Source organism: Neltuma alba, unplaced genomic scaffold (assembly GCF_004799145.2).
Source record: "Neltuma alba isolate B1F8T4 unplaced genomic scaffold, ASM479914v2 tig00013680_pilon, whole genome shotgun sequence".
NCBI classification, from domain to species: Eukaryota; Viridiplantae; Streptophyta; class Magnoliopsida; order Fabales; family Fabaceae; genus Neltuma; species Neltuma alba.
In genome coordinates, this window is record NW_021637846.1 from 83,651 (window position 1) to 105,081 (window position 21,431).

Consider the following 21,431-nt stretch of genomic DNA (forward strand, 5'->3'; position numbering starts at 1 on the left):
TAACTGGACCACTATATTAATTTTAAGTTACTACTTCCGATTCTAATTATAAGAGCCAGTTAATTAATTTGAGGAGATTAAAAAATAAGTTGAGTTAGTTATTTGTCCTAAATAGGTGTTGTCTTTCCTAAAATATCTTTGCTAATCAAATGTATTGATTAGAACTATCATTGTTAGAATGGTTACTTTGGAAAAAAATATATAAATATGAGAAACAAAGTGGATTGGTCTTATATTTAGGATCAAAATAAAAGTCAAACAAGATTTTATATTAAAGATCGGAAGTAGTATTTAATGAAACAAATTCAACCGTAACTGATCTAACTTGACATAAATGGTAATATGCATAATAAGAAAGGCAAGCGGGGCCAAAAAGTACATGTCTAGTGAAGAAGTTAATCATTTTAAATGGTCGCCACCTAGTCTTTCTATAATGTTATTCAAAATTACGACGTGAGTTCCATGTTACATATGTGCTAGGACTTTTAGAAGGTTTATTGTAGTAGATAGATTGTAGCTTGCACCGTTTGCTAAAAATAAAAAATAAAAAATTATAGTTTACACCTTTATTTAAAGCAAAAGCTCCTCTCTCTTACGTGGATATGTCTCTCGTGATGAATACAACATGATATTCCAATCGTATCCGTCTACAGTATGAAATTTGAAGTGAAGTACATTGTTTGTATAAACTAGTAAGTCCAGCATAAATACATACGGAACCAGTTATAGATGAATTGGATGATTCAGATTTAATTTTTATTTATTTATTTAAAATAATTATTTTAATAGGTATAGAATATAAAATAAAGATCACCTATTAACTATCATTTTTTTCAAAAAATAATTTCTTATATTTAAAAGTAATTAATCAAAAATTTAAAATCTGAACCATTCAAATAACATTTGAATAATCTAGATATGATGAGCTCAAAATACTTTCCAATGTGATAAGGATTAAAACTGGTTCTATATACATATCTTTACGTTCACTTGCATTATTGAATTAAAATAAAAATGTCTCCATCAAAGACCATACCCTTTTTAATAATTTCAACGGATTCTTTGTAAATTAAAATTTTCCATCTTAAAAGTGTCATAAGGATAAAGTCAAATCGACTCTATTGAAGGGAAAAAAATAATAATAAAGCATTAAACATATAATTTCTTGCTCACAAAACCAATTTGACACACAATTAGTCTATTATTATAACGATTATAATAATAAACTAATTGCGTGTCAAACTAGCATTAAAAGGGTGCCCGACGTGTACGGAAAATACCATAATCCCACACAAAAAATCGCCAGAAGAGAGAAGTCAAGTGGGAAACTCTCCTTGCCAACCTTGTCTGGTCCACAAATTACAGGCCGTGCCATAGAACGAGTCCAGTGGCAGTATCACATTCCTATACGACGAAACAGATGAAAACCACCGTCCGGATTATTGTATACGATGAACCCCCAGTCAACTCCACGCGAAGGGCCGTAGTTTCATGATTCTTTCATCTTCTATCGATGTACAACACGAAGCAAAAATTCTCCGTCTAGAGACCCACGTCTCAGGCAGCTATAAATGCAAGCAAACTCGTCAAACACGGCCACAAGACCAAGCAAAGCACCCCTCCCCTGGTGATAAGTTGATAATAGCATTCCTGGGGTAGGCATTTTATCCCATGGCATAAGAAGAGGTAGGCAAGTTGATCACCGTACTCTTAATCTTAGTCATCATGTTAATGCTGTTACTGATTCCTTGCGAACCAATTCCACTGTCCTTCAGACCCTGCCACAAATCATTATTTGCATGTCGAGATGGTGAATAGAGAAGTGATCCAATATTATGGAGACAAAAAATGCTGCCGACTCTGCGTGGCCTTTTTTGTTTTTGTTACAGGATGCGCATATGATCTATTGATAATTTAATGGATGACTTGGGTATCCAAAAATGGTGCTTGTTGAGAAACCTCTGAAAGTGTTTCCGATCGAGATATACTTTATAATTATGACTACAATCTATAGAACTGATGACAATTTTGGCAAGATGAATGAAAACACTGCACCTGAAAAGGAAAATGATCTGGTCCCCGAGCTGGTGCTGAATTAATTTGAACTGTTCCTGTCTCCATTGCATCACTTATCAATATTGCTTTGTTTATGTCTCTTGTGAAGACACAGCCCTGCGTTGGACCGACAGAAGCAGTGAGGGAAAGAAAAATGCATCGTAGCATATATGTCACTTTGATGGTTAAGGAACAAGGAACTGAAGATACAGGCAGCAAATCACAAGGACATCTTACTTCTGAGTTCTCTCAAATTGTCGAGAACTCATCAAATCACAAGCGAGGAATCCTCAGAGTTCAGGTCTAACAAGATAACGGACAAAAAGGGAACTTGCAAATAATAAGGAAACAAAAAATTTCAACTCTTTCTTGCGAAAGAGCCCCTCTTATCCCCTAGTCTTATTTTCAAAATCAATGACTAAAAATAATATACGTTCGCATATACTTTTAACATACTCTACCTGAAGGCCAAAATTGCTAGCATTACAATGGTTGATTCCTTCATCGACAGAACTTATTCTGACAACTGGCACAACTGGACCAAATGGCTCCTCCCATGCTATCCTCATATCTGGACGAACATTATCCAACAGCAAAGGCCATATGAGATTCCCTTCCCTTCTGTACTCCTGATAGAATGTTGCTCCTTTCTGCTTAGCGTCCATTACTAACCCTTCAATAAAGTTAGCAGAGGACTCTGTGACAACTGGGGTGATATCACAGTTATCCTCAGGAGACCCAACAGTTAATTTTGCAACTTTGGCATTGACTTTCTCAACCAGAGTGTTCGCAACGGATTCCATGACCAAAACAACCTTTACAGCAGTGCATCTTTGGCCACTGACATATATTTTTTGTTTCAGAACATGAGTTAGGAACATTTATGTCATGGGAGCCAAATCCAATGCAGCCGAAATAAGAAAATTGCATCATACAATAAAAATCCCATCATCAAATGTGAAATCTTATACAAACATCAAGAGAAATCAAGTAATGTTTTGCCTTTCAAAATTTCTTAAAAATCTATATTGTTTTTTTTCGGAAGTTCTACGCACTCCTCACCTGTAAGAGAAGCCTCCTTTTACAATGTTAGCAGCTGCCAAATCCAAATCAGCATCTTCAAGAACAATGCATGCGTCTTTTCCCCCCAGCTCCATTTGAAGAGGAATCATTCCTGCCTTCTTTGAGATTGCAATTCCAGTGTCTCCACCAGTGAAACTGTAGATTAATGTGAATTAGGATGTGGCAAAATATAACTCTTGCAATGACATCCAAAACATATTTAGCAGATGCAAATGTGCTCATGACGGTTTAAGGTGCCTAAACTTCTGTTGAAACCACATTTGCTAGTAAGATATCTCATGAATCATCAGATTAAAAACTAAAAAGGACACAACCATTCACAATAGGTAAGCTCCTTAACCATGAGACGACTAAAGAGTTACCTTATGCAGTTCACCCCTGGATGCATTGTAAGAAAGTCACCTATCTCAGAACCCTTTCCTGTCACACAGCTAATGACACCCTTGGGAAAACCCGCCAAATGAAGGCAATGCACCATGTGAAGAGCAGCAACGGCACCCTAAAAGGTATAGACATGGGGTTAGGCAACTTGTCGAACTTATAAAATACATCTGGAGATCCACTTAAGAAAAATATGCAACTGATTTGTGAAATAACTAGTATGAGATTGTGCCGGGCTCCATGTACAGTGGCATACCTGAGTTGGTGGTTTAAGCACAAGGGAGTTTCCAGCAATAAGTGCAGGACCAATTTTTGAAACAGCGAGATTGACAGGATAGTTAAATGGTGGAATCGCTAAAACAACCCCTAGTGGAATCTGCATACAGCAAATCAATTATCCAAAAGAACAAATTATTTACAATCACAAGCATAAGCATATGCCATAGAGAGATATGGTTGAAGGAAGTTATAATAAGTTAGACTAAGTAGAAGATCAAATTCTGATTACAGCCGTCATTTTAATACCATGCAATTGTTTCATTAAACTCCGATTGCCGTGTAAAATTGCAGGACAGCAATCGAGAAACTAACAGTAAGCAAGCCTTTGAGTCTACAATGAAAAGCTGTAGATAGACAAACATATAACACCGAATACTACGTGTTTTTCAGGCCAAATAAAAAAATAAAAAAAAAATTCTACGTTTTTGAGTCCCACGGATCTAGAGAGGTGTGAACCACCCGAAAGGAGCAGGTCCATTACCTTGGAAGTGAGACAGTATTTGGTCCTTTCATTGCCTGGAAAACTATCAGAAACGAGAAATTTCCCTTCTCCAAGAATTCTCACCCCTTCCTCAGCACAATAAGACACCAAATCACCTGATCTAACAACCTACATCAAAAGCAAAGCCTAGTTTATAAAATATGTATAATTAGTCCCCACATCTTAAAAGCACGCAATACATAAAATCAACCAGTAACCTTCTTCGCTCTTTACAATCCAATCAATACTTTCCAAAATGCCACTATACCTAATACTTTCAATGCCACGAAGAAAATATCCAAAACAAGACGTCAAATAATGATGCATTTAGTGAAATCTTTTAATTCTACATACTTCAGTGACGGCGTCTTTAGCTGGCTTTGCAATCTCTTTGACGAGACACTCGGCTATGGGTGCTTTATGCTCCTTCAGTATAGCGGCTGCCCTATGAAGCAACTCTGCTCTTTTCCACAGTGGTGTCTTCGCCCACGATTTTTGTGCTGTCTTTGCGGATTCTATCATCTGGTCGACCTCTTCCTGTGTGCACGCTGTTTGAATTTCGATCAGAGCTAGCTACTATTATAATAGCTATATGCAAAAAAAAGCTTAAAAAATGAAAATTAGTAAAAACAGTAAAAAAGCTAACTCTTCAGGAATTGAAATAGATTAGATCAGGAAAAAATCGATACTTCGAAGATCAAGGAAAAAAGACTGAGACTATGTACAGACTAAAGAGTGAGGGTGACAAATAGAACCTTGAACCTTGAAGTGTGTCTTCCTAGTAGTGGGATTGATGATCGGAACAGATTTTCCCGATGAGGATTTCTTCCACCGGCCATCAGCATAGTACTTGAAAATATCACCGTCTATGATCTCGGCAAAAGCTGTCGTTCCCGCCATGATGGAGCAAGTTGATTGAGCTTTGGTGTAAGGTCGATCAAGAGGTGGAAATGAAGGTTGACGTCTGAATCCCTGTGCAGAGTTGAAACTTGAGTGTATTGGCTGAGATTCCCAGAAGGTGCCAAATGAGGGGAAGACTGGATTCTTCTTGCTACAGATAGTCGCAGTATAACCGGGATTCGATGCTCGTTCGGGCTTTTATCTTTAATTTATTTATTTTTTAAAAAATGGAAACAATTCTTACAACTTACAGTACAAACAAGATTTGTGATCATTTTAATAATAGCCGAATTCTTTGCAGTCGAAATCATTACGGACCTTACAAATGCATGAGGTGCATGTATCCGCCAATAGAAAATGTAAAACAGGAGGCTGTTTAGCCCGCTCTCTTGATGAAGGCGCCTGTTTGGCACGTTAGTTCATGGCAAACTTCGCGTGCACATGAGGGTTCCATGATTTAGGACCCATTTGGTTCAATTACATACCAGTTTGATAATGCAATGCAATCAGATGCCATGCGATGCAATGTACTCCTTCCGTCTTTAATATAAGACCTGATTATTGAGTTGATTTTAATCTTAAATATAATACTTATTTTTTATATTTATCAATTTTTCATAAATTACCTCTATATATACTCTCTCAGTCATAATCAAGTAGAAAAGGGGGAAAGATATTAAGAAAGATGATTATGGTGTTTTAGGAAAAATATGACATATTTTTTATAATTAACTAACTTACCTAATTTTCTTAATCTAACCAAATTAGTTAAATAAATCTTATATTAAGAATATGAGGAGTAATATTTATTACCACAAGTCTGTTTGGTACGTTAATTATGAATGAGTAGTTTTATATTTAGGGGGTGTTTGGCAACCTCCAAACCATGGTTTCAGAAGCATTTTTTCGTAAAACAAGACAAATTCCTTCATATATTTACTTCGTAAACCGTAAAAGCACTTTTGAAACTATGGCTTGGTTTCTATCCAAACACCCTCTTAATTCAATAGGTATAAAAGTATAAGACCAAAATAGCCCCATCCAACCAAAAAAAAAAATGGCCTCCCCTTCTCTCCGAGTCGTCATTCTCCTTTCTCTCTGAAAATGGTAACTTCAAATCAGCAGAAAATCAAAACCAACACAAATAAATTAACACGATTTGAGAATAGATCAAACAAAAGATAAATCACAGAAAAAAAAATCCATTAAGAACATTTTCAAAGCGCAGGAGAAAATGAGACATTTATGGAGCAATGAACCATATCTTTCAACCCACGTAGATATAGATAGATCAAAGAGCATGGTCCACCCACACATAGGTCTCGTCGAAGATCAAAACGGAATCATTCTTCGACCTTGCATTGACTCTTTAACAGTAAGTGGCTGTGTCATTTAGAGCAAATGAATTCACAAATTTGCATTTTGGGATGGCAAGGGTTGAAAAAAAAATTGCAGGCAAGGTGACTGTTGCTCTTTGAAAGTCATTTACAGCACTCACAATCATTGTCGAACTCGATATTTTGATTAGTTACGGTAGATTGTTGCTCCTCATGGATCATTCAGGGAAGGGAATGGCAGTTCGATGATGAAGCAAGAGTGTCCAATTTAGGTTGAGGGTTTTGATTTTAGCAAGATAGGAGGTTGGGTGGAGGAAGAGGTGTTACCAGCAGTGGCGGTGTTAATGAGAGGGTGGATTTGGACAGAAGACGAAGGAAAGGCGATGAGGATGAAATAACACACTAAAGGGTATTTTTGGTGTGAGGTGATGGTGAAGGACAATAATAAGGATTTAATGGGGAGAGTCTATGAATCCTTATTACCAAATTTTATGCAATCATTATTACCATTGCACCATTAAAAATCCAACCAAACACATACATCATGATAATAAAATTTAAATTACCATTGGATTACTATCACAGACCTACAATGCAATTCAACCAAATGGGTCCTTAGCACTCTGGAAAAGGAGCCACAGATATTTAGGCACATTTTTTTTAAAAAAAATAATTTCTATTCTTCGTGTGATCAAAATGAAACTGCACACTCATTATATTCAGGGTCAAATACACAGTCACATGATTAAATAAGATTTATTTTATGTTTTGGTAAGATTCAAGAAAATGTTTAGTGTTAATTTAGATGACCCAGCGGATTTGGACACACATTTTTAAATTTTAACCCATGGGAGTAATTGGTCTTTATAGTTCAATGAGGAGCAAAACACTATGCATCATAAATCCTACATACATATAAAATTAATCTGTAGTGCAAATAGTGCAAATTGTATTAGTTACCAACTAGATCTTATATTTAAGACTAAGAACAATATATAAATGCAAGGTGAGCTGGTGGAGCCATATTTTTCCAGGGCTATTTGATTGGGCCAGATTCAAATATTATTGGGCCCAACAAATGTAGCAAACCTTTTTTTTTTGACAAATTTTAGGAAAGGGGTTGGGCTCACCCACGATTCAATGATAGAGCACCTAACGCTTGATCCACTGGGGCCTGTCCCAATGGGTACGGGAGCCTGACAAGCAAGCATTTTTTTTTGACCTCACAGGTAGGATTCTCCCAACTTCACTACGTTTTGTAGACGCCTCCTCTAGTGCCGCAGCTGGAGCCACAGCAAAATAGTACTCCCCACGATCAAACCCCCTCTTTTTGGTGAGAGAGAATGTAGCAAACCTATTTAAATTATAGAAAGTACGAGTATTAATTTCTACAGGAACAAGCGCGTTAGATGGCCCAAAAAGTGAAGTGGCTCATAGAATGCGCCGAAGTAACCGCTGACAACGCCCAAGGGAATCACCGTCTCCTGGAGGCCCAGAAAATTTTGAACCAGGCCTTCTAGTTTGGCCCATTCCAAGCATTTTTGTATGAACCCAAAAAGAGAACTGACCCGAAGTCCATGTTTTGCTTTTCATCCACTTAAAAACTTCCACGTCACTAACAAGGCCATGTGTTCCTCCACTATTGGCTTAAAATGTGTCACTTAACGTGTCCCCAATTTTCCAGCGTCTCCTTCACTCCGCATCTCTTTCTGGGAAATGCGAACCGGAGCAGGAAGTTGGAATTGGAAGCCTATACAAACACGAATTTTTACCTCCTGGAAATTCATCGGAGGCCCAGCGGCACAATCCATCGTATCCATTTTATGACGAGTTGAGCATTCTTCTTCTTTTTGAGCAGTAAGCTTTCTTTCTCTCTCTTGGTTCCGATCTGGATAGTAAGTCGGGTCGCACGGTGGCTTCCACAGGGTCAGAGAACCTATCTCGAAGAAAGCCTTCTTCTTCTTCATCATCCTCTTCGTCTACGCCAAGCTCCGGAACAAGCCGGATTGTTTACAGGGAAAGTAGGAGGTCCTCCGAATCTGAATTTCCCTTCTGGCAGCAGAATTGGTTCATCGTATTGCTCTTCGTCATGGCTCTCGGATTTTTCGCCCTTGCCCTTTTCCTCTTCCTCAGCCTTGATTCAGACAACGGTCCTTCTTCCACGGCATCAGCAGCTTCCTCTGAAGGCGTCGAGGTATAATCTTTGGATTTTGCTGTCCCTTTGTTGCTTGCAAGCTTACGTTTCTCTTATGGGCTGTGCCTGTGTGATCGATGGTGAACATTCTTCTATTTTTTATTTTTTTGATAATGGGAGATCAAAAGATAAATTTTGTATAAGTGCGAATGGAGATCGTATACTTAGGGGGTGTTTGGATGCCTTTAAAATCACTTTTCAGAAGCACTTTTTTACAAATTGAGACAGTCTCCTCCACATATTTGCTTCGTATACTGTAAAAGCACTTCTGAAACCATCGTATACCGTAAAAGCACTTCTGAAACCATGGTTTTGATCTTATCCAAACACCCCCTTATTATTATTATTATTTTTGAGTGGAAGAGATCGTATACTTACTGTTTGATGGAAACAATAAATGATTCGTCGAACTACTTCAATCATTTCTTTGCTAACAAGTTGAAGATAGAGTTTGAGAATGGTGATCGTGCATCCTAGTGATAGAACATATTATTCAGCTTTCTCATCTGCTGAATGAAATGCGATGTTAAGTTTTAAATTTAATGCAGCAGGAAGAATTGTTTTGCCTTTCGGCATTTCTTGTATAAAGGACCAGTGCCTCAAAACTTTATGACTTGATGTGGCTTTTCTAGTTTATTATTTTTCATTTTATTTTCCCCGATGCAAAATCCGAGCGCATGTGTCATATATTCTTATATAATCTGTCCACCTGACTGTTGTTTAATTCAGAACTGATAATTTTGCCGCTGGGTCACATTTAGGTGCAAATTACTTATGGGACAGTTTTGAAGCTGATGCATGAGAGGAGCAAATTTCGGTTGCATTCTCATGACGTACCATATGGTTCTGGCAGTGGACAACAATCAGTTACCGGTTTTCAAGGTGTTGACGATGGTAATAGTTACTGGGTAAGTTCTTATCTATGGCCTTATTGTTTTTCTCAAGCTTCCCTTTTCTGTTTTGAAAGTATACATGTTATGTTTCATATCTGCATTGCTCTTTGCTATTGAGTTTTTGAAAATGGAAATACTCATTCTCCGACACCTAAATCATACAATAGTTGTGTTTGGTGATGCCATTCACATTCACTATTGGCTTCTACTTCGTGTCTTTGTCTTATGTTTGATTTTGTATGAGACGAAAGAAAAAGCATTGTTCCTACCAAAAGTGGAGCAGCTTCGTTTTGACAAGTTCCTAAAACGATGCCACATCACGTTTGCTCTGTCTCGTGTCTTGGTTTTGAATTAGTAATTAGTAATCAAATTTTATAAAGTGTTATTTTCAACTGTCGCTGCTTATACAAACTGTCACCTTTACGGTGCAAACACTTGCTGTGCATAAACAAGATTATACTTAAATTTTTAGTTTTTAATGTAATCACTAATCATAAAGAGCGAATAATTTTCTCTGTTGGTGTACTTGACATTGACAGAATTATTTATATTGTTCTTGTTATGACTTCTTACAATTTTGCAAGGTGCATCCTTTTGCAGGTCGTTAGACCTCAGCCTGGAACTTCTGCCAAACAAGGCGACACAATTAAAAGTGGAACAATCATTAGATTGCAGCATATGAGGACAAGGAGGTGGCTGCACAGCCATCTGCACGCATCCCCAATTAGTGGCAATCTTGAGGTAGATTGAAGTTCTTTGTTGTTCAGTATTAGGAGCTCTAGGATTTGATGATGATTTACTTTAATGCTTCCCGCTGTACTTTCATAGGCTAGAGAAGTTATGTGAGAAGAGATTTGCCTTATATATGATTGTGAGATGAGGGCTCTGAATTTCACCATCTGTTCTGGCCTCTAAAACACTTTTTCTTTTGGGGTCAAAAGTTGGTACAGCACTGCATTTGCCGTTTATGGAAGACAATTTAAATACCTCTTATTTTTTCCCATGCTTTCTTAAATATATGCTCTTTCTAGTAATTTGACTGTGAAAAGCTCTTCTTTTGAATGATTTTCCCAACACATAACATGGGTTTATGAAAAACAAACCACTTCTTTCTTGCATTGTTTTGTATGAAATTCTACTGGAATGAAGTTTAAAAAATAAGTTCAGATCCATAGCATTTGCAAACATAACTTTAATACAATTGAGATCTTTGAATTGGCTTTCAGTTCCATTTGCATTTTTAATGCCCAGATCTATGTTGTAAACAAACTATCCATGAGGAATCCTTTTTATTTTCATTCAATAGTACCATTCTCATATTTTTGGACATTATGTATTGCATTTTGCAATTCCTGCAGTATCATGTTACATGTCAATGTCAATGACTCTCATCTGCCCCACATTCATTTCCTAGACAGTTTCCTTAACCGTCAAACATCTGGTATTGTTGAGCATACTAGGTGGCTGCCCTAAATATGGTCAAGAGAACCTTTTTATATGCATTTATTCGTGTGATTTCGATTGTTGCTTTGTTTTCTGTCGCTAGATACAATACTATTGTTATTTGCCTTCAGTTGTAAGTTATTTTTTATAGTGTTTATTGGCCTCCAAAGGACACATAAGAGAATATTGGCACCACTAACATTCTTGAAGTAGGGTGCCTTAAGTTGAAAAGTTGCAAAGCTTTAATTTTTTGTTGTTCTTTTCGTATGTAAAGAGGTTGCTATTGAGGTTCTGATTCTAAGATAATCATTTTTTTGCCATGGCAAAGACAATTTTAGATATCTGAATTGATTCACTTAAATCAAAAATAGGTGAGTTGCTTTGGAGGAGACTCTGAATCTGACACACGGGACTATTGGAGGTGAGCCACGAGAAAATATTACGAAGTTACTTACTTATGAAATTATTCAAGGGGCCTTATATCATTTGATTCTCATTAGGCTACTAATAGAGGGAAGTGGAAAGACTTGGAAGCAAGACCAGAGGATTCGACTTCAGCATGTCGACACTGGAGGTTATTTGCACAGTCATGATAAGAAATACTCTCGGATTGCTGGGGGACAGCAGGAGGTAAGAAAGGAATTATAAATTGGGAATCTTTTTGTGTGTGTGTTTGTGTGTTAAGAACTGGAATCTCTTTCATTCAACGACAGATTGAAGATGTAGATACAGTTAAGCAAATTGTGTCTTGTATTCTCTGGAAAACTTGGGATTTTCCTGTTTTCACACTTCCGGGTTTCATAGGCCCTTCCAACCTATACTTTGCCAGGTTTTGGCTGTCTGATCACGGGTATAAATGTTAGTTGCTTGGGAGTAAAATGTATTGACAAAAATAGCTAAGATTGTCCCTACTCAAGTTAGATGAAATTTTGCTTTTTCATATGGTACAAACTATTTGTGTAGTGATTCCACATTTATTTTTAATCTGCAGATTTAGCCATTTAGGTGGGTAGAGGCATTTTGTAATTTCTGTACTGAGCTTCAGTTTTATTTGGTGCTTTTTCTTGGGGGTGATACTGTGTATTAACTTTTTGAAGTGGGTCATTGATTTTGTGCATTTACTGTATGTTGAATCATGCAGGTCTGTGGTGTCCGGGAAAAGCGTGCTGATAACGTGTGGCTGGCAGCAGAAGGCGTGTACCTTCCGGTTACTGAAAGCAAATGAAGTTGATCACCATCACCATAACAATACTCTCATTGTTATGCAATTAGTATCAATACTTGGTAGCATGTAGAAACGAGTGCGGCACATTTTTTTGATTTTAGGGGTTTAGCGTACTCTGTCGGACAAGTAATACATAGGGCAGGCGTTTGCCTTTTGAATGAAGAATACATGTGCCATGAGCAGTTTTACACTTTTTTTAGTAACTGTTCATCAGCTTTAATTTTGTGAATTTAATATCTACATATAATTTTAAAAACTTTAACAAGCTTTTCCCAAAACAAAAAAAAGAAAACAAACAAACTTAATTGTTTGCGTCGTAACCAGAACTGGAGGTAATACGATTTATCTATTATTTTGTTAAAACGCTGTGCTCATTAATATTAGTAGCAATTTTTATATGGGTTTACTTGCGCTTTTATGAGAAGTGTCTAACCATTTTATCCATCATGGGGCAGTTGGTGTGTTGTTTAATTCGTTTGGTTTTGTGTTCTCGTCGATACTCTCCACGCACCCGCGTATAAATTTGACCGGAAAAAAAAAGAGTGAACATAATGGATGTGGCTAATTAATTTGTGTTAGTGTGTCATAACATAGATGATTCTACGCTCGTGATGCTTGTTTACTTTGCTTAATTCCATTTAGTTGTTTGCGTCATCAGGATTGGTATTGATTAAAAGAAAAACAACCGGCCAAGACTTTATGAAGGATCAGAACTCCCAAGAGCGGCCACTGGCCGTTTGGCCGAGTGGCGTGCGTGTGTTGCGGGTTCAATCCCGTCTTGTTGTAACCTAAAAAAAAAAGAACTCCCAAGAGCGGAGCCAAGTCCTCAGGTTTTTTTGGGTTTGGTAGTTTACTCGTTGGATTCATAATTCTCTATAAAGCTCCTTCATAAATGAGAGATCATGGGTTTGATCTTGTCTATAACGTCGGTCTGTTAATGCCTACTACTCTAATTAGAAAAAACGTATTTCCTATAGAAGGCTGAGCAAGTATATGAGAGAAACGGCAAGTATTCCCTATATAAAACTTTTTGGTGAACAACCATGATCCACCTTTTTTGATTTACGTGCAAACACTGAGATTATCAAACATCATCTATTATATAATGCCAATGGCAATGGGTCTCCTCTTAAAGCACAAAAGAGAGACCCTTGGACTTCTTGGAGCACGCTGCTACAGCCTTGTAGTTCGACGATGCTTCTTTTTATCACTCTTTAATTTCATTCTCATGTGAGCTTTACGCCACATGTATCCCCGCAAAAAGAAAATATAATGAAACAAAGGGAGTATTAATTTATTAGAGCCAAGTGTTTTTCTCAATCTCTCTCTCCCCCTACCCTCTTTCTTTTTGGTGAATTCCCAATCTCACTTTTGATTCTCAATTGTGTCTCTTTTTACAGTGTGCCACGTTTAGACTGTCTTCTTGCGAGATGCTTTATGAATGAATCAAAGATCCATCAGTTTCTAGAGCATGCTGGTGGGGCAGACAGAAAACTTGTCCTTATTTATTTATTTCAATCACCAAACAAGTTCGGACCATTCAATATTTTAACTCAACTGAATTCCAGTCTAGCATAAATTTATCCATGAATGGTTAACCTCCTAACATTCAGAACATGGCCTCAACTTACTAACCCTTCTCTCTTTTTTTTTAGTTTAAGGCAGGCCCTTTGGGGCTGTGGTCCACAGTCCCACACAGAGATCAAATACCACCTCTTGTCAGTTCAGAAATTCACACAACCATGTGTTTTGTTTTTTAATGACAGACACTTGAAACTGCACCTACAACGATAGCCACCGACTGCTGCTTTAACTATTTTCATCAAGAAACTTGAATTAATGCTTTTCTTTTCTTTTCTTTTTTGTAAAAATAACTTGTTAATGTGCAAATGGGTCAATCTTTCCCGCCTTCATGGATTCTAAATGTCTAACCAACCACCTGATGTCCTCTGTTTAAACAACTGCACCCTGCTTCATAGTTGTTGTCCTCATAAAAGTTGCCTCTGTATCTGCCAGTTAAGAGTATAGGACCCAGAGTTTACGGAAGTAAACCCCTCCTTGAAGAACAACATGAAATTATTGTATCTCCTGTTCATTATATTTTGCTAAACGGTCTTGAACTGGTTAGAGAAAACTTGTATCCCTTGATTGTGATGCAACGTGGGGTTGTGTAATTACGTAACAAGTTCAGGGGTAGATCAGTCATTGTATACACTCTACGGATAGTATTTATGAATTGACGACACATGGTGTTGGGAAGCATCTGGTGTGGGGTCTCTATTCTGCGAGGGTCCTCTTTTGAAAAGACCAGGAGGGTTAACTTTATGTGCCTAATCTAATGTGAGATACTCGGAACTAGGAATAACATTTTATAAAGCCAGACCAAAAAAATCACAAGTTGTCTTTTCTTTTTTATTGCTTTCCAATATTCAGAATTATCTGCACAACATATAGTGAGCTAATCATTGAGTTAAAATAATTGTGGTAACTGAGGGAACCAGCACTAAAAGAAATGCACATGACCTACAATTAAAAAGAGCCAATGCCATGCCTATGCCGGTGGTGAAGGGTCCATGCTAATTTTAATTTTAGCAAGTGTGGTTGTTGAAAGCCTCAGTTTATCTCTTTATGAGTTAATAATGAGTTAGCTGAACAGCATTTATCTTCATAAATAAGAAAACTACATGATAAAACGGAGGCCTTAATATTAGCATTGCATAGTCCCCACTTGGCAAACCCAGACATTTATTCAAAACCAGAGAAATTGAAACGTTCCACTGGCTCTGCATTTCCCATTCTGCTACGACAACAACTAAGAATTACTCCTACTTTACACGTCCATGTCTGCTCCAAACATAAATACGAAGGAAAGAAGAAGGCATTATGACTTGTGGGAATGAATACATGTTGTGAGCAGAGTGGGCAAGTCGGTTTAGACAGTATAGGAAGTTCTATGAGTTGGCTGAACTTAATTTGGAGGACTAGAGGCAGGCCAAGCTTCAATGATTCAAGTGACAGTAATAGGGTTTCAGGCTTTTGAGCCTGCCTATGTAACATCATTACCATACTGAATGAAGATGTTATAGAAATGCATTTTGAATTTTGTACCTTCGCTTTCTTCATTTATTATAGCATAGTTGGCATAAACCAGCATTGTTTCTGTTTCCTCATTGGTGAAATAAATCTCACATTTACTCCATTGTTGGATACATAATGGTAGAATATTCTGTTTTCAAGTGTTTTAGAGCTCTGTTCACCCTAAGAATTTTGGAAATGGATCACAGTAAAATAATGAGTTTGGGTTCATAGAGGAGTATCTTAGCTGCAATATTAGTTAGTGCCAGAAAAATAAACAAGGGAAGAAGTATGTTGATTATTAAGTGTCGAGAGTAAGCCAATTCCAGGGAGTCAGTTTCACACTTAAAATGGCCTTTGTTGGTCCATCGCATGCAATTGCACGGGACTCATAACCTGCCCTGTCTTCTATATAATCCAGCATTTGTTGTTATTCTTCTTGAAAGAATAGTTTTTGTTATTTTTTATATTGAAAAACATCCAATTAAAATATAAAATTTCTAGAATATTCATAACCCATGAATGGCTCAACTAAAATATCGCCCATAAATTCAAAACGTGGACCATGTAAACTATTTTGACATTAAACAATTCAAATATGATAATTTGATTTCGAGAACAATCTACATATTAAATATATATTAGTAAACATAACCATGGCCATAAATTCAAAAAAAAATCTAAAATAAATCGATTTTAACATCAGTAAATCATATTATTAGAAGCTCAAAAATCCTTTGTAAATCAAAATTATCAAGTGTCTTGATCAAATTTGAACATCATATTTTTTGGGCCCGAAAATTTTGAACATTATATAAATTTGAAGGCAAAATATTATACTTTAAACTACAACTTAGGTCTTCATCGATATTAAATACCGAAAGTAGTATAATTGACAGAATCATTCAAAATGAACTACTTAAAAAGGTTATCTTGATGACGTGATTGAAGTAAACCCATGTAAAGTCGTATTCTCTTTATTATCCGAAGATTGAAAGCAACAAATTTTATCTAAACATGGACCATGATACGATTTTTCTGATCTAAGGGAGCAATACAATCGTTGCATCGTTGTCTATCACAAAACTTGTCAACTTTCATCCACTCATCCAGCTAGGAAAATCACTGTAACCCCAATAATTGATGCCTATGCCCCAGTAAGACACTTGTGTTTGGAGCCTGTCCTCTACGCCGCAGATGCTTGTTCTTCAGAGAAAATAAACAGTACGATGGCATATGATCCAAAGGTAACAAGAACCTTTAAAATCTAACACGACATTAACATGGGAATATTTACATCAAAAAAAAGTCAGCAAAAATTAAAAGCACCACGGAGAAGATAACATTACAAATGACTGTACCCCACCACAAGCATCATATACGTAAACATGTACATAGTGGGGACAAAATGCCATTGCATTTTATTTGCGAGGACTAGCTCAGCTCTCCCATCCAGCCAGATCGATTTCTCATCCCACCATTCCATTCAGATCTGTGTCTGATTATAAGAAAATAGTCCAGTTCAGTACACACTAGGTCATGGCATAAACAAATACAGAGGGTAAACTAAGACGTCGTTGAAAAAAATAAATTTAACAGCTCAGAATCCCAGTGTTCGCAGCTAATGACTAATAAAATACATTTAACTTGGCTATTCTGAAGATTCCGTCAGAAAAATTAACACATGGAATTGACCCAGAGCACCAGCAAAAGATTCTCAAAAAGGAAAAAAAATTGCAGTGAATAGTCAATGTTCATGGAAGATGAAAATGACCGGCACCCTTTCCAACATTATCAACATATGCAATTAAACTTTTAAGAAAACATTTTATCACTGGCCATGAAGGCGGCTCGCCTCACCTCTCTGCAATATATGCACAGGCACTCTGTCTAGTTAGAAATATTAAAACTAATATGGCCAACAAAGAGACAAAAGTGTACTAATGTTTTGAAAGTGACTCCTTGAATGCAGGGATGAGAGAGTGACCGAAGAAACCCTCAGAATTTCCAATATTGCATGTCATACCACTCCTTCTCCTTGAATGTCATTCATTCCTGGTAATTATCCCTCTTTATGGTTTGGAAGGCGAATTCGAAGGATTTCTCAAACAAGCAACCGGGGTGATGCAATCATGCAACCAGAAGAGAAACCTAATACTAAAAATATATATTAGAAATCATGTACCACTATTTTGGCAGGCGATGGCTATATTATCAGCGCTACCAAAAAGCAACAAACCAAAAATTCAATAAGATTATGATGGGAAGACTGACTCCGTGATTCGTTCTCTTCAATCTCGGCTTCGCCTTCAGCAGCGGCCGTTACTTCAAAACGGCAGGCTTTTCGAAGTCGATCCCGAAGTGAGTGCCTTAAAATGCTCGGATGGAACGAAATCTTGAGGCAAGTTGGCCCTTTTCACAATTTTCCTCATGTTGCTTTGCAAGCTCTGCTGGACTAATTGCTTCACTGCCTTCTTCTCGTCACTCATCATACCTTCCTCCTCTTCCAAACACTCCTTTCCACTTCCATCTGGCTCCGTACAAGATGACGAAGAGCCGCATATGGGAGCAGATACAGTTGAACTGAAGTTTCCGCCAGAACTCCTAGATACCTGCTTCCCTTTGTCTATCCTCAAGCATTCCAATATTCTCGAGGCCCTTTTCTGTGCCAACGCAGTACCCAGAAGCATCAACTCAAGCAGTGACGAAGCAATACCCGCCTCAATCATGGCCTGCCTGTCACCATAGGCTTTGTGTGCCATAATCATCAAAATATAAGATGCTTTTTCCTGGCATCCAGGTGAATCTGTCCAATTCAATACATCAACCAGGATGGAGAATGCATCGCGCACGGCACTGATAGTTTTTCGGCCCTCAGGGGTTGATACCAAATTGCTTAGGATTGACAGAATTCTTTCACTTACTTCCATGTCTCCTATTGCGTTTATCAGAAACGGAACCAGATCTGTTTCCAATATGAATGAGATGTTGGCTGGGAAGATTGATAGATTGTAAAGTGCTCGGAGAGCATCTTGCTTAGCCTGGGGGCTAGTTTTTTTATGTGAATTTTCCAGGGTTCTAAAGAGGAAAGGAATCGCACCCGACGATCCAATTATTGGTTTATTCGAATCCAAAGCACTCAAGCCAAGGAAATTTGCAACAACTGCTTCAGAGACGGACGAATCTGGATCGGTTGGTGATTCAATGAGCTTTAGCATTTTGTGAACAGCACCAATTTTGACAATGGCTGCTTTATTTCTGTGAAAGGATAGAGGAAGGATCAAATCTATATATGTATGATGTAAAAAGTGAACACCTGAAATTAAACGGCAAAATTTGATGCAAGCAAAGCAGGGCGAGGGAGACACAGCAGAAAATTAAAATGCTAAGCAAAAATGTACTTAATAAAAAAATTATTGGAATAAAACTAAAATAGCAGAACAAAAATAAATGAGGGAAACCAGAGTGATCAATGAAGTCACGAGGGAGGGATGGAGAAAAAACTAATGAACGAAACAGACATGACAGACAAATTAGTCACAGAAGAATTTAATCAACGCTGAAAATCATGATAAGTGAACACTGTTCATTCGAGAAGAAGCAGGGCAATCATCAAAGGAGTGCGTCATGAAAGAGAAAGAAGATATTAACATGATTCCTAAATAAACAAAGAGGACAAAATGGCACTAACCAAACAACCAAATGAAAACATAATGGATGAAGAAAGTTAGAAGCGGAAACTCACGCGTCGTTGCCGATTCCAAGATTGAGTAACGCATAGAGCGAAGAGATCTGAGAATTGACGTCCTCCAAATCAAGCATTCCGACCAGGGGAGGAATCGCTCCAAGCATTGCAAGTGTTCCTCTAACTTCCAAGTCTTCCTTTGCGAGCAATCTCACGCGAGCCGCAGCCATTTGCCGCTTTGTCAAATCTTCAACCTGTAACTCCTTCACAATTCTCTTCAGCTCCTGCAATGCCTCTTCTTTCTTCTTCGTTTCGGCGTCAATTTCAGACTCCGCTATATTCAGAAGATCTGATAATTTCTCCGACTTCGCATTTGGTTTCGGCTGAGACTTGGAGGCACTCTGTTTCTGCTCCTGCGACTTGTCCTTAGAGTTCCCGGAGTCTGATGAAACCGGTGACGGAGTGGAGGCAAAGTCATTACGGTGGTGGCGGTGATGCCGAGAGCCACCACCGCAGCTGACAGCGTCAAAAATGATGCGGCGTATTGTTGAAGCAGACAAGGCATTCCATATGCGGCAGTGAGAGCCGACTGTTGCATTCCTGGTAGGATCGTGACGGTCGAGAACCAGAGATCCGACGTTGGTCCGGTGATACTTTGCCATTTTCCGGCCCACCGGCAGCCTACATTGCCATTCTATTAATTATTCTCGCTTTTTTTTCACACAGTGCTCAGTACGGAGAGGGCAGCGGAGTCCACGTTTCTATGTTTCTCGGCTATTTTGCCATATTTATAATCGCACGCAAATCTGTAAACTGAATGGGATGCATTTTGATTGCACTCTACTCCGTATGCAGCCTTGTGTGGTTGCCTTTTTTTAATGTAGCACGGTCATTTTTCAAAAGAAAATAAACATCTTGTTTTCATTTATGTAAATTTACTAAAAGTATTACTGGCTCATGTTCTTAATATAAAATTTTGTTTAGTTTTTATTTTGATTCTAAATATAAGATTATAATTCACTTTATCTCTCATATTTATATTTTTTAAAAAAATAATTCTTCTAACAATAGTAGTTCTAGATAACAAACTTAATTAATAAGAATATTTTTAAAAAATAACACCTATTCATTATAAATAACTAACTTAATTAAGTTCTTTAATCTCTCCAAATTAATTAATTGGGTCTTATAATTAAAATACGAGGCAGTACTAAATATTGATAAGATAAAGGCCATGCTTGTTCATAGCTTTTCCCATCGTGTTTTCTTTTTTTTCTTTTTTCTTTTTAAGATTTACAGTTATTTTTTTGTATTAAATCTCCCATCAAAATACTACTAGTGATAACGAGGTAAACAAACAGAGCAGGAGTGCAGGTAGAAGTTGTGTAGCTTAGAAAAGAAGCCACGTCGGTGCAACTCTTGCACACCTTTGATTTTTGGGGAATGAGCAGTGGATTATTTTGTGTGAGGAGAGGAAATCGGGTGCGTATAATAACACAAATGGTGACAGTGCGCCCCAACTAAATTGCCGAAGGAGGAAGTTTCGGGGGGGCTATTACTAGTGTGGGTCCCGGAATGTTATGGAATCTAATGAACTTGATTGGAGGTTGTATTGTGATGATAGAGGTGCGAGTACACAGTAGGTGGGCTGGGTGAGACCTCCGAGTCCAAAAGAGAATGTGTCAAGGCATGTGCATGCAGCATGCCACCTGACTTAATTAGTTCGGTAGGATGGGGACCCAAGGAGAATTGGCTAAGGGGAATTCATCAATAATATTATCTAATTCTACTAATTTTGTTTGAAAGAAATTGGTAGAATTGAGTTGAATTAGTGTCAAATAACAGCGTAGTGCATTTTCATGTTCTATCAAATTAGATTTAATGTAAACCGACCTGTTGATTAAGGTGATAACAGCCTCATCTATAAAAAAAAGAATATAAGTTCAAATTCTGAAAAATATATTTATTAGGAGAGTTATCCTTAACCATTCCAGACCTGAAAAAATTTAGTTTCAAGTTTAGTATAACTTGAAAATACCCTTGTTTCACCTAAAAAAATTAGATTCTATGTAGATGATTCACAACATGCCAGGCAATATGGGAGCATTTTGAGCATCTGGTTTTCTTTTTATTATGGAAATTCTAATTATTCCTCTTTTGTCTTTAACTAGACATATTTATCATTTAAGGTTCAATAATTTATCTCAATGTTTTTTTCCTTGATTTACTGAGCCCATAACACACCTAAGCTAAAAAGTTGTTAACTGGAGAATAGTATGACAAGTATGCTACTAATTCGGTCATTAGAAGAATTAACTGAAGTGTGAAATTTGATTCTAAACATTACTCCCTCCGTTCCTTATTATAAGAGACATTTGATGCTTATGGCATGTTCCTATA

General features: G+C 37.4%; 3 protein-coding genes across 4 annotated transcripts; 1 reads left to right on the top strand and 2 right to left on the bottom strand.

Moving 5' to 3' along the window:
* Window positions 1–1,038: 1,038 nt before the first annotated feature.
* LOC114738757 (NADP-dependent glyceraldehyde-3-phosphate dehydrogenase) lies at window positions 1,039–5,322 on the bottom strand. Of its 2 annotated transcripts, none has more exons than XM_028926823.1 (9): window positions 5,035–5,322; window positions 4,634–4,827; window positions 4,280–4,408; window positions 3,776–3,895; window positions 3,501–3,637; window positions 3,118–3,273; window positions 2,517–2,895; window positions 2,056–2,172; window positions 1,039–1,778 (listed from the first exon to the last, which is right to left on the bottom strand). In XM_028926823.1, the coding sequence occupies exons 1-9, from the start codon at window positions 5,177–5,179 to the stop codon at window positions 1,665–1,667; spliced, it is 1,491 nt and encodes a 496-aa protein (XP_028782656.1). In that variant the 5' UTR covers window positions 5,180–5,322; the 3' UTR covers window positions 1,039–1,664. The 2 variants fall into 2 exon arrangements, with proteins under 2 accessions (XP_028782656.1, XP_028782657.1); XM_028926824.1 differs by having other exon boundaries at window positions 4,634–4,816; window positions 5,035–5,100.
* Window positions 5,323–8,227: 2,905 nt separating this feature from the next.
* On the top strand, window positions 8,228–12,491 carry LOC114738758 (stromal cell-derived factor 2-like protein). The gene is made up of 7 exons (XM_028926825.1): window positions 8,228–8,346; window positions 8,442–8,710; window positions 9,472–9,618; window positions 10,204–10,344; window positions 11,418–11,467; window positions 11,547–11,676; window positions 12,188–12,491. The coding sequence occupies exons 1-7, from the start codon at window positions 8,340–8,342 to the stop codon at window positions 12,269–12,271; spliced, it is 828 nt and encodes a 275-aa protein (XP_028782658.1). The 5' UTR covers window positions 8,228–8,339; the 3' UTR covers window positions 12,272–12,491.
* Window positions 12,492–16,385: 3,894 nt separating this feature from the next.
* On the bottom strand, window positions 16,386–19,782 carry LOC114738759 (U-box domain-containing protein 12). The gene is made up of 3 exons (XM_028926826.1): window positions 19,092–19,782; window positions 17,621–18,604; window positions 16,386–16,844 (listed from the first exon to the last, which is right to left on the bottom strand). The coding sequence occupies exons 1-2, from the start codon at window positions 19,691–19,693 to the stop codon at window positions 17,674–17,676; spliced, it is 1,533 nt and encodes a 510-aa protein (XP_028782659.1). The 5' UTR covers window positions 19,694–19,782; the 3' UTR covers window positions 16,386–16,844; window positions 17,621–17,673.
* Window positions 19,783–21,431: the final 1,649 nt, after the last annotated feature.